Source organism: Hesperophylax consimilis, chromosome 30, assembly GCF_061612785.1.
Source record: "Hesperophylax consimilis isolate HC1 chromosome 30, BYU_Hcon_1.0, whole genome shotgun sequence".
NCBI lineage: Eukaryota > Metazoa > Arthropoda > Insecta > Trichoptera > Limnephilidae > Hesperophylax > Hesperophylax consimilis.
In genome coordinates, this window is record NC_142865.1 from 4,274,707 (window position 1) to 4,293,315 (window position 18,609).

At 36.1% G+C, this 18,609-nt stretch overlaps 1 protein-coding gene across 1 annotated transcript in view; it reads left to right on the forward strand.

The window, feature by feature from the left end:
- The window catches only part of LOC149409537 (delta(3,5)-Delta(2,4)-dienoyl-CoA isomerase, mitochondrial), a 33,109-nt gene extending 15,666 nt beyond the window's left edge, over positions 1-17,443 (forward strand). The window contains exons 3-8 of the mRNA XM_089649681.1: positions 1,382-1,470; positions 2,495-2,702; positions 5,255-5,342; positions 6,769-6,881; positions 8,148-8,274; positions 15,085-17,443. Coding sequence (XP_089505807.1) covers positions 1,382-1,470; positions 2,495-2,702; positions 5,255-5,342; positions 6,769-6,881; positions 8,148-8,274; positions 15,085-15,183 — 724 coding nt within the window. The 3' untranslated portion in view covers positions 15,184-17,443. The remainder of the gene's footprint in view (positions 1-1,381; positions 1,471-2,494; positions 2,703-5,254; positions 5,343-6,768; positions 6,882-8,147; positions 8,275-15,084) is intronic.
- Positions 17,444-18,609: the final 1,166 nt, after the last annotated feature.

Sequence of the window (18,609 nt, forward strand, 5' to 3'; positions counted from 1 at the left end):
TCATTTTGGAAATATATTTCTGACAATATTTTTGTAGGTGACTGGATAAATCATCAAAATGATAATTCATCACATTTTTAAAAAGTTATATAAAGTCATGGAAAGTGATGAAATAAAAACTTTATTAACTGGATTAAGTAGGATAGGTTAGGTTAGGTTTAAATTTATTTTTTTTCATCGTTTTTAACGTCTTTATATCACTTTTTAAAAGCGTGTTGAATAGTCACTGTGTTGAGTTATCAAGCGTTCCAACTGCTTCCAACCATCCGGAGCCAGTGAGACTATGGCATCTCCACTTGGGGTATCTTGTGAAGCTGAAGGTTGAAACGGGATTATAAGGTGAAGGGCGCGTTGCGCGCCGATTATCTCAGGAAAAGTTGTAACATAAGTGCAGAAAATAAAAGAAAGGAGGAAAAGATTCCAAAATACAACATTTATTTCTACATCTTTTAAATAACACAAGAACTCTTTAACAAATAGCAAGTATCTCAGGCGTGTGCATCAGCCGAAGGTTGAATGCACGATTGGAAATTTAAAATTGCATTGAGAGCGACAAATGGATGGTGACATTTAATATTTAACTAACCTGATGAATGGTAGTATGGGGCGCCAAGCAGTGCCGACGGCAAAGCTAATATTTATCTGTAGAACGATGGATGACCAAAGGCAAATTACTAAACTGCGGCGTCATCATCGCTCGTAAATTATGTCGTGTCGGCTCATGGCGTGGTTCGTCTCCTCTCTGTTCACAACGTTCCGGAAGCGCAGCCTGTTGAATACTGACGGCTCGAGGTGGCCGTGCTGACCGCCAGCCCGACCGTGTCATCTTGTGGCGAGGTTGCCATCCTTCAAAATAGCCGTAAGCTAAAGATGGGCACTGATTATAGCTGAGACTCTGTAGCGGGCAGGAAATAACTGCTACAAGGTATTAGGGAGGGGAAGGAGATGGGAAAGAGTAGTACCTGGCTATTCAGAGCTCGTCACCAAACACAGCCAAGCCATTTCAAGGAATGTTTCAATTCTGAATGGTGGTCTTACACCAGGGCAATACTGAGAGTATTTTAAATGAGAAATTTGTTGAATAACTCAAAAAATTTATTTGCTCACAAAGGGATTTAAACTCGCGACCTCCAGCTTGCTAGTCGAGAGCCTTACCCCCCGACCATGGAGGCCGTCAATAAAATAAATCAACCAATAGAAGTACATTATGTGCATGTCCGTACGCCCAAAGTAAGCTCAATTACGCCCTAGTTCAGTTGAAAATAAACAAACATTTTCATATATGGAAATTTTATCTTGAAAAATAAGCAATCAAGAAATGTGTCCATAACCCAAATATAAGAAGAGCGATGAGTTGATTAATAATTTGTTTTGATTTCAGTGAATTGGGAAAGTGTTTTGAAGAGCTGAATGATAATGCAGATTGCAGAGTTGTGGTAATTTCGGCTTCCGGAAAACATTTCACAGCGGGTAATTATTAATACTATTCCGATTAATTAATTTGAACAACAAAATGGTAAGCCATTATCTTTAAATAGTATAAAATAAAATCGCTGTCCGCGTCTGTCTGTTTGTGCGTATAGTTCTTCTAAACTATGCAACATATATTGAAAGGATTTTTCATTCAGAGAATTTCTTCCGAAAGGTTTACTTGTATAATACATGCATTTTGTATTTATAGAAAGTAGAGAAAAGTCCATGTATGATTATACATGGACTTGATTATACATTAAGTGGTAAAAATATTTTTTCAAGCACTACATTTCTGGCTAAACCTTATGAGATACAACAAAATAATGCACTACGGAATTGTATATCTTAAAAAGGCCTACAAAAAAGTTCGATGTGTTATCTATCTTCTAAGGATAACCCCCAGTAACTCTGGCGTTGCTCGAATTTTCTCAACTTTCAATAATATAATATCCATGTATTATATGTATATAAACCTTCCGGAAGAAATTCTCTAAATGATAGTGAAGACCCTATCAAACTCCGTTGCATAGTTTAGAAGAACTAAGCGCACAAATTGACAGACGCGAAGAGTGACTTTGTTTTATACTACATATTTAGAGATAAAAATGTATTGTCACGATTACGAATTTACTAAAAATCCTGTAATCCCATTTTTAGTTCATTATGATCTCGGATGTTCCGGGATATTTCCGAACGTTCCAGACTATTCCCAAACATTCCAGGATGTTTCGGTATGTTGTGGAATGCTCTCGAATACTCTCGAATGTTCTGGACTGTTTTCTAGAGAGCGAAATTTCCAGCCCTTATATCTTCAAAAGCACGCTTTTCGAGTAAAAACGGGAACCTTCTTCGTAGATGGGGGATAGAGGGCTACCACACCATATAACTCCCTTGATCGTATCGGGACTCGTTTCTGAGTTTTAGCGGCACGCACATTGCACACTTTATAATATATATTGATTATTTTGGCTGTGAAAATCTCAACCCAAAATATCCAACCTTCGGGTTACTTTATTTCCAGGCATTGATCTCAAGGATATGCTGACCATGAGCCAGGAGCTGGCGGAGATCGACGAGGTGGCACGGAAGGCCAAGTTCTTCTATAAGATGATCAAGCTCTACCAGAACAGTCTCAGCTCCCTGGAGAATTGCTGCAAGCCGGTGGTGGCTGCCGTCCATAGCGCTTGCGTCGGGGCCGGAGTAGATCTCATCACCTCTGCTGATATAAGGTTAGATTTAATTGAGCGGGTGGATATAAGATACTCTCACTATAGCCCTGGTGAATACGTCACAGGAGTCACAACTGTTCGAAGCCAGTTGGACTATGGCATCCCCAATAAGGAACTTGAGGTAAAAATATTATGGCTTGAAAAACATACATTCATATAGATCAGAGGTTCCCAAAGTGGTCTATATGGACCCCCAGGGGTCGATATCGACTTGCTGGGAGTCTAGTCATCAAGAAAAAAATTTGGGGGTCCACGAGATTCAAATGGGGGTGTATCAGACATAATCGTGTGACACACAAGACTGTAAATGGGGCCGGTGATCCCAATCTGTGGAGGCGTGAGATGTCTTCCTTCAGTGGCGTGGAGGGGTAGAACGGGGCCGTCTCTGTAGCCGCTGTAGAGCTGGTCCGATCGCTTGTCGCTTGTTCTTGAGCTGATTCCGAGTCTGGTCCGAAGGGGTAGGCAAGTCCGTGGTCCAGGGTGAGGCGGGGGTCAGAGTGAAAGAAGGCGAGTAGAAGCAGAAGTCGGAGCGAGGTAGAGGGCAGAGCAGAGAGAGAGGTGTAGAGCTGGTGGTGGTTTCTGGAGATCTGACGTTTTGAGGGCCTGTTGCCCGTTTTATAGCCGCCAGCGGGCGCACGACGCGCACACGGGCCCACTTTCTCTTTGATTCCTGGAATCCGTGAGCCGTGTTTTCTTCGCTATCGCGGCGCCCCGCCGGGCCGTCTACCGCCGCTCGGCTGGTAGTTTCGGGCCGTGCTCGAACGTGACCACGGCCCTCCTTTGTTTGGGCACGATCCTCGGAACCGTGCCCGTGGGACGTAATGACGGCGTACCACCGGTCATTTGTGACGCAATGACGGCGCATGGCGCACGGCACGGCTTCCCACTACGTTTTGGCACGGTTCTAACAATCGTGCCCGAATTAAAATATGATTATGATTTTACCAGCTCTCACAATACTTCTCTGCCCGTATACCTCTAGCCAAGCTCCGACGTTCATTTATTATAAGATCACAAAAACATTTTACATCAATTTACAAACAGAGGGTTATAACAATTTATCTTTTCACACATCAGCATTTTACATTCTTCAATTCAATTTAACAACAGGGCAAATATCAAATTTTAATATGGGGCGACCGCAGCCTAGCCCGGAGCAGTACGTCCGTTACAGGGGGTACATACGAGCAGACCCCCATTTACCTCAACTCAATATTTAGGAGTTCCGTAAATGACACAATACACCTAACACAAATATAATAGACTGAGAAATTACTTATTTGATATTTGTATGTTTATATATCGTAAAGTTGTTTATTGAGGTATATAAATAGAGTCTACGTTCCTTTTCTCGTCAGAATTAATATATTGAACCAAAACATTGCACATTGGAAGCCGCGAATTTTCCTAGTTCCCCAACTTGTTTTTGAAAACGTTCAGGGTAATAAAGACGTTCAACATTTAGATGTTCAAAAAAACACAGACTTCAATATTAAGTTTGAGGACATTTTGACTGTGGAAATGGAATGTTGAAGAATCGGATATCATGTGACAAGAAGAACTGACCGGAATAAGCACTGACAAAGAACTTAAGGGGCAGAAAGAAATTTCCATTGCTTATCCTGCTTCATTTTCATTTGGTGTAATACCTCACAAGGGTGCCCCTGTCTGCACAATGTAAAAACAGAAGAACTATACCGCCACCCGGTTGTAGGGCAGGCAAGGGAAGGGAATCTTTTTACGAAAAAAATAAATAATTATCACATGGGACCTTAATAGTTTTAGGAAAATTCAATATTTGGCAGGCAGGGGGTCTACGGAAAAAAATATATTTGGCAAGTGGTCTACGGGGCAAAAAAGTTTGGGAACCTCTGATATAAAAATAAACTCTGATTCTGAATATATAAGTTTTATTATATACAATTACACATAGAATTAATAAATGTTCATTTAACTAACTAACTAATTTTCACGCCGTTTCTCCGCAGTGGTAAGCGGAGAGGACGGACTGCCAAACAACTCGGTCTTGGCACACACTCCTTGGCTCATTCACATTCACACATACTCTTCTATTATTCTAACTCTTGACATGGCCCGACTCAAGTATCTGATTCATTTGATGGTGCCATGTCTTCCTCGGGCGTCCCCGACTTCTGCTACCATTCACATTTGCATCTTATATTCTCCTTACACTCCTTTCTTCGCTCATTCGCTCTACATACCCAAACCATTTAAAAATTATTAAAACCGTGAGACCCTCAAACGCCCTGTGATTGGTCGGCGGGTTCTGACAGAATTTAAACTGCTACCTCACGGGTTGGCGGCCAAACGGCTGCGGAGAAACGCTATGATGATTAGTTAGGGTATTTGTGAGTCTGGAGAGAAAGGAAATGGGGTAGATGAAGGTGGGAAAGTACCTGCTTATTCACATCTATTGCAATTCTGGTTTGTGGTCTTTCACCAGGGCAAATACTAAGTATGTATAATACGCAGGGATTCAAATTTGCAACCTGTGAATTCTTAGTTATCTAATTTCGTGATTTTTATTTTAGGTATTGCACCAAAGATGCGTGGTTTCAAGTTAAAGAAGTTGAAATTGGAATGGCTGCCGATGTAGGGACGCTACAAAGGTTACCCAAGGTTTGTTATATTCGTTTCGCGTCTAAACTAGCGATGTATCGTTCATGCACGAGCCACACAATTGAGCTAGCTCTTTTTGACGAGGCCTATTTGTAAGACTCCCGGTAAACTGTACCACGGTTTAAACTGTAACTCTTGTTTCAAGAGATATTTTAGAAAAATAGCGCCATTAAAAGTATTAATTGTTATTACATACTCTGAGACGTCAACAGTCCAACTCTGGACTAGGACATATGTAGCTCCACCTATTAACTTTCTAGCATCTTATTTTTCTCGTGATATGAGGCGGAATACCAGTACCAGGAGTCGTACAATCATTTGTACACTTATACTGGGTAGCTGGGAGCCGTATCAATGATAATATTTGGATGATTTGTATAACGCTCTTTTTGTGCAAAAACACCTCAAGGGCGCTGTACAAATATACAGGGTGTATCGGCACGTACCCGACAAACTTTAACCAGCTTTTCCTTAGCACATTTGGAGTAAAAAATGTTATGGGCAATTTGCCGTCCGGTAACATTTTTTTTCAATTAAAAACAAAAAATTATAAAAAATCCACACTCTGTCATTGTCATTGGCATTGTTTCTCGTGTTCAACAGCTGTTATTAGCAAGTGTGTCAAAAAGCGTCTTCGCTCTTTCATACACACTAAATAATAATAGTTAAAAATGAGACGAATGGTGCCATGCCATTTCGTTGTGATTGTAAAAGCGCGCCAATGTATGTACGTACTTATATTATTCAACAAAACTCAAATAAAATATTGCCAGATGGGTTTTCAAACTGTGACAAAGGATAAAACAGTGGTGAAAATATGAATGATAAATTTTTTATTAAAAAAAAATGTTACCGGACAGCAAAGTGCCCATAACATTTTTTACTCCAAATGTGCTAAGGAATAGCTGGTTAAAGTTTGTCGGGTACGTGCCGATACACCCTGTATAATACACTTCTACAGTGATCTACTAACTATATATATGGAGATAGTATACAGTACCATACTTACCTGGTAGATCACTTGAGATTAACACTTAATTAACATTAACTAATTGTTTATTAGCGAAATTTAGGACATAATTGGAAAATTGGATATAATTGGACTTTCTCTCAGGAATGGTATATTTAATTTAAGGGTATGAAAGCTTAAAAATGTAAGTTTTTAGTTTAGACCTGAATTCTGTTGGACTTGTTATGGATCTTAGTTCCGGGGGGAGCAAATTTGTGTGCATTACACAAATTTGGGTAGCACCGCTGAATTCCTTGAATCATACCAAATTAATTTTAATTCTTAAAAACAACCTGCCTACAGCTCCCCACATCTGGGTAGCTATCGCTCAAGGAAATTAGCAGTGCTACCCAAATTTGGGTCGCTATCGCTAAAGAATACCGATTTTGTATTTGATGTAATATTTTAACGATGCAGGTAATCGGCAACATGTCTTTGGTTCGGGAGCTCTGCTACACGGCGAGGAAAGTCCAGTCTGATGAAGCTTATAGCTGCGGGCTGGTCAGCAAGGTCTTCGAAGATAAAGAAAGGTCAGTTCTTTAATGGCAAGAACCAGCTTATAGAAGTTTCAGTTTCGGCTAGTTTTGGCCAATAAACTAGACCGGCAAAAAACAAACTTCTTAAGCGAGATTCACTGCATATTATTATATTGAAAGTTTACCATACGTTTTGCAATATCACGACCAATACGTTGTAAGTATGTAGCGTGGTAATTTATTGTAATTTTTCTGTCCCAACAAAACCTATAATGCTCTGATTTAAACCTACACAATACAGCAAAGCTTTTTTGACGGTTTACACATAGTTCCCATGAGCACTTAGGCCATAGGCCCATTGTGCTATCCTTTAACAACAACCCAGTCCCTTTAATAAAGTTCACCAGGGTTGTCATTGGGTATGTGGCTATGTCTTCTGGTTCTACTGTATGTCTGCCCAGGTATCTGAGCCTAGTTCCCACCAGGGCAGGCATTGGCACCATAGGTGGATTGGAGTCCCTTCATCCTCTTCACATTTCCTGCATCTATTGGTGTTGTCCACTCCCAATATCTGCATGTGTCTCCTGAGATGGCAGTGTCCCATTAGTAGTTCCACCAGTTCCCTCAGCGAGTGCACTGTCCATATCGAGTAGTTTCTTGGTTCATCTAGGGTCTGGTCCTTTGGATTGTCTCATTCCAGGTGCCCTCTCCCATTCTTTGCAGTGCCGGGATTTGACGCACCTATCAATATGTAATTTTTTGTGGCAAGCTGCTACTCCTACGGCTGGCTCGGATCCTACAAGTGGTGCTTTTGACCCTTTCCTTGCTAGTTGGTCAGCCCGCTCGTTGCCCACAATACCTTTATGTCGTGGTACCCAGATTAGGGTTATTTTATTGATGGTAGCGAGTTCTGTAAGAACAGTCCTGCATTCCATCACCAATCTGGAGTCGCATCGGTTACTTCCCAGTGCCATTAGGGCTGCCTGGCTATCAGAACATCTATCTAACAATTATCAGCAAAGCTGTTTACTAACGAATATTTTCACCTGCACGCTGAAAACAAGCGAGTAAATATAGTATTCCCGGAGAGGGGTAGACGTGACTTCATCGTTCTAGTATCTTTTAGTGTCTTTTTCTTTTTTATACAAGATGTGTGAGAAGGCAGATTTTTCATTGACGATATCCGACGACCTTTTTTCCGGGACTACCATAGTCCTGCTCGCGGACGGGATGAAGGGTGACAGGCGACGACTCAGTTCATGTGACACATTTTTCTTTTTTTGATGTGTTTTCAAGATGCCATTGTTTTAAATGTTACAGCCTCCTGAAGGGGGCGCTGGAGCTGGCTGAAGACATCTCCCAGAAGAGTCCGGTGGCGGTGCAGGTCACCAAAAAGACCCTCGTCTACTCCCTGGACCACACCAACCAAGAAGGACTTGATTATATGGTAACTTAATGATGTGTCAATGGATTCTTGAAATACAAAACACCTTCTTCACGACAAAACACTGTAACACTGACTGGTCAGTGGCTGAGTTGGCATCGCGTTTGAGTCCCACCCAGGCGTAGTGTGTTCAATTTGATCAATATCTTAAGTGGAATACACATTGCCTACTTATCACGAATAAACTTAGAAAACATATTTATTTCTTCAAAAACATTAGAAACATACTAGACTCCAAATCTATGAAAATTGTTTATCTATCATTGAGTATGGAATAATCGCATGGGGAGGTGCAACACTATCAGCTATAGATTCATTATCGAAGGCACAAAAATTAATTATGAAAGTTATTCTTAAAGTTCCCTTAGAAACAAGTACTGCAGATATATTCTACAAATTCCATGTATTAGATATTCGACAAATTTACACAAAAACTATCTTAACTCATCTGTTTAAAAATTAAACACATACATTTTATGAAAATACCCAAAATATTGTAAACACGAGGCACAAAACCAAAGAACTCATACAAACACATAAAACAAACACAACATTTGGTCAAAGAAATTTCAAATACATTGCGTCTAAAATATACCATAACCTACCTGAAAAAACAAGACAATTGAATAATATTAACAAATACAAAATCCTGATCAAACAATGGAATCGAAAAAGGTCGTGCAATAATTAGTCACCTCACCCAAATATAATCCTCTATCTCATTATTGTTACCACTACCTACCAACCTGAAAATTTTTGTCAAATATTTTTGCTTTATTGAAAAATGTACTTTATTTTAATATTATAAAATATTTGTAAACTAGTCTGTCTCGGCACAGGATTTCCTAGTGAGACAAGCATAGCCAAAAATATATATGTAAACCTTTTTATATAGATGCACATAATAAATAAATTCCTCGGCTGGCTAAGTCCTCCATCACAACACAAGCAACATTTTCCGCTTACTGTGGTGGTAGTAGGAGATTTTCAAATATTATCTGAGGAAAATAAATCCCTCAGGGCCTATGTCATCTTTCGGGATGGCATGTGGAGGGTCTTTTTTAAGAAAAGCAAGGAGAGGAAGCTCAGGGATGGTAAAAGGTATGAGGGTTGGGTAGGAATCTAGGGATCAGTGTATTCAGGAGTGACAAAGATATGAATATATCCCTCCCACTGTGGCGCAAGGCAATTGGTCGAAGGGATCTGATCTGGCACGCCGCGCAGCTGGAGACCAGGCGCATTCTGAACCCACCTCTCCTGATTAACCCGGGGCAGCGTTACCCAAATTGATTGATTATTAAAATCACCCACAATTGTCTCAACAATTCTAGCGTATTTTCAGTTCTATATAAGTTCGTAGACTTGAATGACTAAAATATTTGATATGTCCTCTTTCATTACAGAGTATCCTTAAAATTATAACCATGTACATTAACTGTGAGGGCACAAATCACTATTTTTAGGTTGAAATGCCTAATTCAAAACAAACAAAAAAACAAAATTCATTCGACAGTATTTTGCACGTTAACAGTATTTTGTCGGCTGAAAGAAAAAAATTATTTTGGATTTTTCATATTTATATTTTGTACCTACATACTGTGTGGAACAAATTCAACAATATTTTTTTTATATATGTGTTTTAAACAGTTATTTCCTGCACTATTTACGAGTATAATTTCTTAAATATTGTTATATACAGGGTGTATCGGCACATTTACATCACCTTAGCACATTTGGAGTAAAAAATGTTATGGGCACTTTGCTGTCCGGTAACATTTTTTTTTAATAAAAAAATTATTTTTCATATTTTCACCACATGTCACCAATGTTTTATCCTTTTTCAAAGTTTGAAAACCCGTCTGGCAATATTTTGTTCGAGTTTCGTTGAATAATGTACGTACGTACCTTATTGTTTGGCGCGCTTTTACAATCACAACGAAATGGCACCGCACCATTCGTCTCATTTTTAACTATTATTATTTAGTGTGCACGAAAGAGCGAGGACACTTTTTGACAAACTTGCTAATAACAGCTGTTGAACACGAGAAACAATGCAAATGACAGTGACGGAGTGTGGATTTTTTTATTTATTTTTTGTTTTTAATGGAAAAAAATGTTACCGGACTGCAAAGCGCCCATAACATTTTTTACTCCAAATGTGCTGAGGAATAGCTGGTTAAAGTTTGTCGGGTACTTTCCGATACACCCTGTATGTAAGTAAAAGCCTTAACCTCTCAGACAAACACATTTATATACTATGTGTTCCTTTGAGAACTGTCAAAACGTGATAATTTTTGTGTTATTTACGAGTTTTGCTAAAAGCATCATAACTCACGTTTTGGGAAACGTAGCCTCATTCTAAAAAATGTTTTGGAAAGATTATAAAATCCACTATCACATTGTGTTGTTATAAGTAAATATTTGCGTTTCTAAATATATATTTTATGAAAACGTCAAAAATATGTAAGAATCGATAACCATTATTTCAAAGCCGTGAAAAATGTACTTTTTTCTGAGTATCATAAAGAAATAACACTTTATATATTGAAGAAATATAATTAAAAACTATTTGTCACCTCAAAATATTAACCGTCCAAACTAAAATATTTTTAATAAATTATTTAGAAACGCAATAAATTATGAACGAACAAGATGACAGATTCAATCGGCTTAGATAATGCAACTCTACGTTCCATATCTATGGAACGTAGAGTTGCATTCTTGAATACAGACGCGTAGCGTTATTCATTATCGATACTCTGTTTTTTAAATCATGGCAATCCGTATATTAGTGATGGAAATAAATCGATTTTTGTAAAATCTCGCGCGTTTACGTGAAAAGACGTTCTAATGTCTTGACCGCTATTATCATATTTACGTCTTTTGACGTTCTAATGTTCTGAGTGGTTAATAGGCGTAAATAACTAATAAAAAAAGATTAAAAAAATATGTAAATGTTCGTTTGTTCAAAATCTTAAATCTCCTAAAAGTTCTTATTATTATTTCACATTTAAACCCGCTAAACTACTTGTGTAGTTTGTCAGCAGGGACATAGAGACAACATTTATACACTCATAAGATACAATTTGAACGGTACATAATTACATAAATTGGTTACATTGCAGAAAAGTTTAAATAGCAGCATAAAAGCCTTATATAATAAGCAAGTAAAAATAAATGTATGAACAAATTAGTATTATCAACATAAAACATAAAAGCCTTATAAAATAAGCAAGTAAAAATAAATGTATGAACAAATTAGTATTATCAACAAGTACATCAATAGTTTCTTAAATAGAGGTAGGTAGTCAGGTATTACAAAATAATTGTTTTTCCATTTTCTAAGAATATGAATTCCATTTCAGGGGCATCAGTATAGATCATTATTATCCAATAACCATTTCCTTAGATTATATTTAACATTAGCAGTATACATGTTATTATTTTTAATTGTCATTGGTAATAAGTTAAACATTTTGGGTACTATATAGTTTAAAGTTCTTTCACCATATTTATTAGTACATTTCGGAACTACCAGTCCTTCATTTTGAGTGAATCTTGTGTTATGTTTATGGCAAACTCTTTCCCTATACAATGAATCAGACAATATAACATGTTGACTTACAATATTATAAAACAATAATCCTCTGACAGGTAAAATATTCAGAGACTTGTATATTAATTTAATGTTACTTCTGTGTTGATTGTCATATTTATGGATTAACAATTTTATAATGGAGTTTTGTAATGTTTGTATATAGCTTATATTAGTTTTACAAGAATGTCCCCAAGAAGTAATTCCATAACGTATTGTGGATTCAGCCAGAGATAAGTAGATTAACTTTAAAGTACTTATAGGCACGAAATATTTTATTTTATAAATCCTACCCACAATAGCTCGTAGACGTTTACAAACATTAGCAATTTGTACATCCCATTTCATGTAGCAGTCAATAGTAACACCCAAATATACATAACTTTTGACAAAATCAATGGTTTCACATGAACAGGGCTGTGCAACATTTTTATGTATGCAGTCAAATGTGTGTGTATATAATGAAGGAATTACATTACATCTGGCGTGTGGAGATCTGATGTGCATAATTTTAGTTTTTTTGGCGTTTATAAAGAGGCCTGCATCATGCGACCATTTCAGTAGGGCAATAAAATCATGTTGCATAAGGTTCATTGCAGTAACCAGATCTTCGTGCGATATTACGAGCGCCGTATCGTCTGCATATACAAAATGTTTAACAAATGAAAACAATTTTCTCATAATTGAGACATAAATAATATAAAGGGTTGGCCCTAGAATTGACCCCTGTGCAACACCTGTTGAGATATATTTTCTTTTGCTAAATTTTTTAAGAATTTTTACTCTTATTTGTCGATCAGTTAGTAAATTTTTTAATAAAACTAGCAGCTTTCCTCTAATTCCTATTGCCTCCAGTGTTTCTAATAGTTTATTTGTATCAATGGTATCAAATGCCTTAGAGTTATCTATGAATAAAACCAAAACTTGTTTTTTTAGATTTAATTCATAATTTATGTGATTTGAAAATTCCTGAAGCAGCATTTCCGTACTTTTTTTCTTTTGAAATCCATATTGGTTGGGATCCAACAAAGAGAAAGATTCTAGATATTTATTAAGTTTTATGGAAATGTATTTTTCAAGTATTTTTTCTAGGGCTGGCAATATGCTTATTGGCCTATAATTTTGAATATCTGTATGTTTGCCCCCTTTGTAAATTGGCCTAATGATGCTACTTTTTAGTTCATCTGGTATTACTGCTTGCGATAAAATTAAATTGATAAAGTGTGTTATAACAGGCCCTAAAATATTAATATGTGTCTTAATGTCAAACATTCGAATGTTGTCAATCCCTGGTGACTTTGAATTGTTTAATTTGCTAACAATAATATTGATTTCTTGGCAGGTAGCTCTGGGTAGGTACATACTATGTTGCACTTCATTCGGCCTGACGGTCGATGCTAAATAATCACATTTATGTATCATAGAGTTAACACTATTTGTAAAATATTCAACAAACTTATCTGCTACGGTTTCTTCATTATTCGTATTTAACATATATTTCGAGATTATTTCGTCACAACTACTTTTGGACTTGCATCCTAATAATTTATTTATTTCATCCCAAGTTTTTTTTGTATTTCCAAAATAATTTTTGAATTTATTGTTAAAAAAGGTAGACTTACATTTAATAATTTCTTTTGTCACCTTATTTCTGAAAGTTTTATATTCCAATTCAAAGAATTGATTGCTAGGAAAATTCTTCCACCTTCTGTACAATGAATCTTTTTTTTTAATGTTTTCTAAGATATTAGAAGTTATCCAAGGTTTTATTGACAGAGGTCTTTTTTTGGGTTTATAATTCATAACGATTTTACTCTGTTCATACAAATTCTTAAAGTTGTTTTTAATTTTACTATATAGTATATTGCAATCTTGTTCCTCAAGCAAGGAGTGCCACTTAAAATTATGAATGTTTTTGTCGATTTTGTTTTGCGATAAAAACGAAATTCTTTCCCCGTGTTCTGGGGCTTCTTTCCTTGCACTATATTTAATATTAACTGCAGTTAAAAAGTGATCCGCTATAGTAATATTATTACATACACATGAGGAAAGAGAATCGCTTTGTTTACATCCACTGTTAAATCGGACAAATATGTGGTCTAAACAAGTACGAGTAACTTTTCCTGCTAAAACTGCTTCTCTAGTTACGTCACAAATACATTTGATTAAATAATTATCCGACATTATATTTTCATATGCCATAATAATAGGGTTTTGACAATTTAACAAGTCTAGATTAATATCTCCTATAAGTAAAACATTTTCTTTGGGGCTTATAGTATGCAGAATGGCAGATATTTCATTAAGAAATTGTGGTTGGCTAGAGTTGGGGGGGCGGTATATTGCTATGATGTTTAAAATACTCTTGTTTGGAAGTGTCATAGAGCCAAGCACACATTCAAAATGATTTGTTTCTATTGTTTTCTGTTGAAATATGAATTCATTTCGAACATATAGCAATATACCTCCTCCAGATTTTTTAGTTCGGCAATAGTTGTAACAATTAAATCCAGGAATATTATACAGACAGACAAGATTCGGTGTTATAGCCGTTTCACATAACATTAACACATGAATATGCTTCCAACAAGTATTTAAGTAGACATTCAAAGTATCCCAGTATTTATAAATCGATCTAACATTCAACTGAACAATATTAATATTTTCCATATTGTAGTTGCTATGAAACTTTAGCCAATCACAGAAATTATGAGTATTTTCGTAATCTACCTCGTCACTGACTGTTTTGAAATTTTGACACAACGTTGCATTCGAATACACATGTGTTTTTATATACCTATATTACATATATAGATATCACCTGTGACAGATAAAAACATGCTTAAAAAATAGCATCGTCTGTTGGACGTAGAAACAACAAGCGCGATTGTTTCTCTATCTGCACAGACAGACTGAACTACAGCAACGAGTACAGCTAGAACATAATAAAAGTTAATTTTATGATGATTATTTAGGACGGGTTGTTTCGGAGAATTTGAACAATTCATCAAATTTCAACGTTCATTTTCGGGTTCTGTGAAAGATTTATTCAAGTTCTGTTTTTATATCATTGTAGGCTAGTTGCTTGACAAAACTGAAATAAAAACAGAACTTGAAAAAGTCTTTCACAGAACTTGAAAATGAACGTTGAAATTTGATGAATTGTTCAGATTCTCCGAAACAACCCGTCTTAAGTGTTTTTTGATATTTATTTTCAGGCTCTCGTCAACCAGACCATGCTGCAGAGTGAAGACTTCATCAATGCGTGCATGGCGGAGGCCACCAAGGGCGATAAACCAGTCTTCTCTAAACTTTAAATAAATATTATACAATATCAGAACATGTTTTAAATAACTCTATGATAAAAATAATCATTCATTCATTGATTCAGAATCGAAACGTGGTTTGGAATTATCCACCCTGTTTGGTGTTTGTTTGTTTGGCTCTTGGTTCGCATCAACATTTTCTATGATACCTGTAATTAATATCCACAATGCTGCCACTAGGTTAAGATTTTACAATCAATATATATATTATAAAAGTAAGTGTACAATTTTTGTGCCGCTAAAACTCAGAAACTAGTCCCGGTACGATCAAAAGAGTTATATGGTGTTGAAGCTCTCTATACCCCATCTATGAAGGTTCCCGTTTTTACCTGAAGGGCGTGCTTTTGAAGATATAAGGGCTGGAAGTTTCGCCCTGTAGAAATTTTAATATTCAAGAGTATTCCACAACATCCCGGAACATTCTGGAACATCCCAGATCATAATGAACTAAAACTAAACTTTTAGTAAATTCGTTATCGTTACAATACATTGGTGTCTTTAAATAGTATAAATCAAAGTCACTATCCGCGTCTGTCTGTTTGTGCACTTTGTTCACTACGTCGTGTAATATTTTAAATTGAGCCTCTATCAATAACAACCCTTACGTAGATGGCGATAAGGTTTAAATTCCCGCTTAACACCATTCACCTGTTTTGATTTATGCAAGAAAAAAACACGGCCAAAAAGTGCCTTTTATTTTATTTTGTGGATGTTCGGCATTAATATTTAATTTTTTTTCGATCATTTTATAAATAACTTAATTTGCCACATTATACAATAAAATCATAAACGAAAATGGGTTCGTGAGTAGGAGATTTTGAACTTTAAAGCAGTTTTCATAGGCCTTATACATTATTTTTTTCTGGACTTATAAAAAGACTTATCTAAAAAATACTCGATTATTTCAAAGGCCAATATGTATTCTACTCGCAATATTTAATTAAAGCATCTGAAACATTTCTAGGCGACCAAATTTTCAAACCAAAAACACATGATTTTGCATTACTACGTATGGCATCGCCTTAATTATGCAATGGAGTTTAATAGGGTTTTCACTATCATTTAGAGAATTTCTTCCGGAAGGTTTATATATTTAATACAAAGAATTTATATTTATTGAATGTAGAGAAAAGTCTAACAACGCCGAGTACATGTCAGCTAGCATGTTAATAAATTCCAATTAAACATTCATAAACTGAGGTTTACGAGGGTAATTTTAAAAGTTTCCGACCTTTTTAAGAAAAACACATATTTCGAATGAAAACAAAATTTATTATTATTTTTTTGTGTACCCAGGTTTCATCGACGGTTATCATTTGCCGCAAAAGTTTTGCTGGATTTTTTTGATACAATTAATAATCCAATCCGTATGCGCTTTTGGTCGATCATCAACAAGCGCGGCACTCAGCGTGCTTATAATTTTCTCATACACAAATCTTAATGTTAAGTCGTGCGCACTCGTTCAGATGATATCCCACGAGACTCGGCAATATCCTTAAAGTCAATCGATGATCTTCCAACACAGTTTGATGCACTAAATCGACCATTTCGTCAGTTGTAGCGGCTTTCGGGCGCCTGGAACGTTCCTCGTCTAAAATGCTCGTACAACCACGTTTGTACTCGGCCAACAAATGTTTGACCGTTGTAAATGAAGGGGAGTCTTCACCATAGTCAGTCATTTTTTTAATTTCTGTCTTATCCCTTTTAAATGACGGAATTTTCTCCATTGTTGACAGACAACGTCAGCCATAAATAAACCACTTACAAGATATCTACAGCCTTTTTGTATGAAACAAATTGGTCCTAAAAAACCATAGTTATGCCAATATATAGACAAATTCTCATTCGGAGCCTACTTATTATATTGTACACCAATGAAAAACTCTGAAAGTTTATTCCATAGACTTTCAGAGTTTTTCATTGGTGGATATAGTTAGGCAACAAAATTATGTCACAATATTCACGGTTCCAATTTTTTTTTCCCTGATATCAACAGACAACTTTGGAAGAGTGCCATAGACAAAGTAATGATCAGAATGACTTGAAATTTTTACAGTTAACATATCTAAAAGCCATCTATTGGACGGCGATAGAATTTTTCTACAGTTACTTTATGTCGATGGCCGGAAGTTTTCAAAATACCCTCGTATTTCAAGAATTGGATCGAAATTTATATATATATATTTTGCTAATTTTTTTTTATGATTGTATTTGTACTGAATTTTTATCTGTAATAAATAATTATTTAATATTACAAATTTTTATTTCTCAACCTCTTTGCTGATGCAGCACACAATCTTATTCCCTGTGCCGAGTTTATTTTATAATTATTAACAAATTGACTGCTCTCGTGGTCGAGGGGTAAGGCTTTCGACTGGCAATCTGGAGGTTGCGGGTTCAAATGTTGGCACGTGCAAGTAAATTTAATTTTACTAATATTTATGTATTTATTTACACCTTGAAGGCTTTTACATGTACATATTGTTATAGGCAAGTTTTTCATGAGTACAATAATAAGTGTACAGTACATAACATATTAAACTGAGTATGAACTATATAAGCAGCTACAATACAAGTTACCATAGAGAATTCTGTTGTACAAAGGAGTTCAATAATCAATATATATTATGGAAGTAAGTGTACAATGTGCGTGCCACTAAAACTCAGAAACGAGTCACGGTACGATCAAGGGAGTTATATGGTGTGGTAGCTCTCTATCCCCCATTCATGAAAAAGGTTCCCGTTTTTACCGCTAAGGGCGTGCTTTTGAAGATATAAGGACTGGAAGTTTCGCCCTCTAGAAATATCAAGAACCTTTGAGAGCATTACAAAACATTCCACAACATTCTGGAATAGTTTGGAACGTTCAGAAACATCCCAGATCATAATGAACTAAAAACAGGATTACAGGCCGTTTCCTGATAAACTTTTAGTTTTCTTAAATAGTATAAAACCAAGTCACTATCCGCATCTGTCTGTTTGTGGTCTTAGTTCTTATAAACTATGCAACAGAGTTTGATAGGGTTTTCACTATCATTTAGACAATTTCTTCCAGAAGGTTTATATATATAATACATGGATATTATATTTATTGAAAGCAGAGAAAAGTCTAGCAACGTTGGGTACACGTCAAGAAGAGTACAAAATAAGTACTTAAGGTATTATGAAAGTAGTTCTTTGTTGATATTCTTAAAATTAAACATGAACAGTTTTTTGTAAAGCATGAAACAAACCTTTATTATCCCAGATTTGGTGTTTTACAGAATATAGCTAAACTAATACAGCAATAAAAGGTGCACATGGAGAAGAATGAAAGATATATTATATGTTATTTTATGAGTAAATCATTTAAAAATAATATAAGTTATATTTGCAGCACTTTTTAGAGTGGAAGACACTCAGTATCGCCCTGGTGTA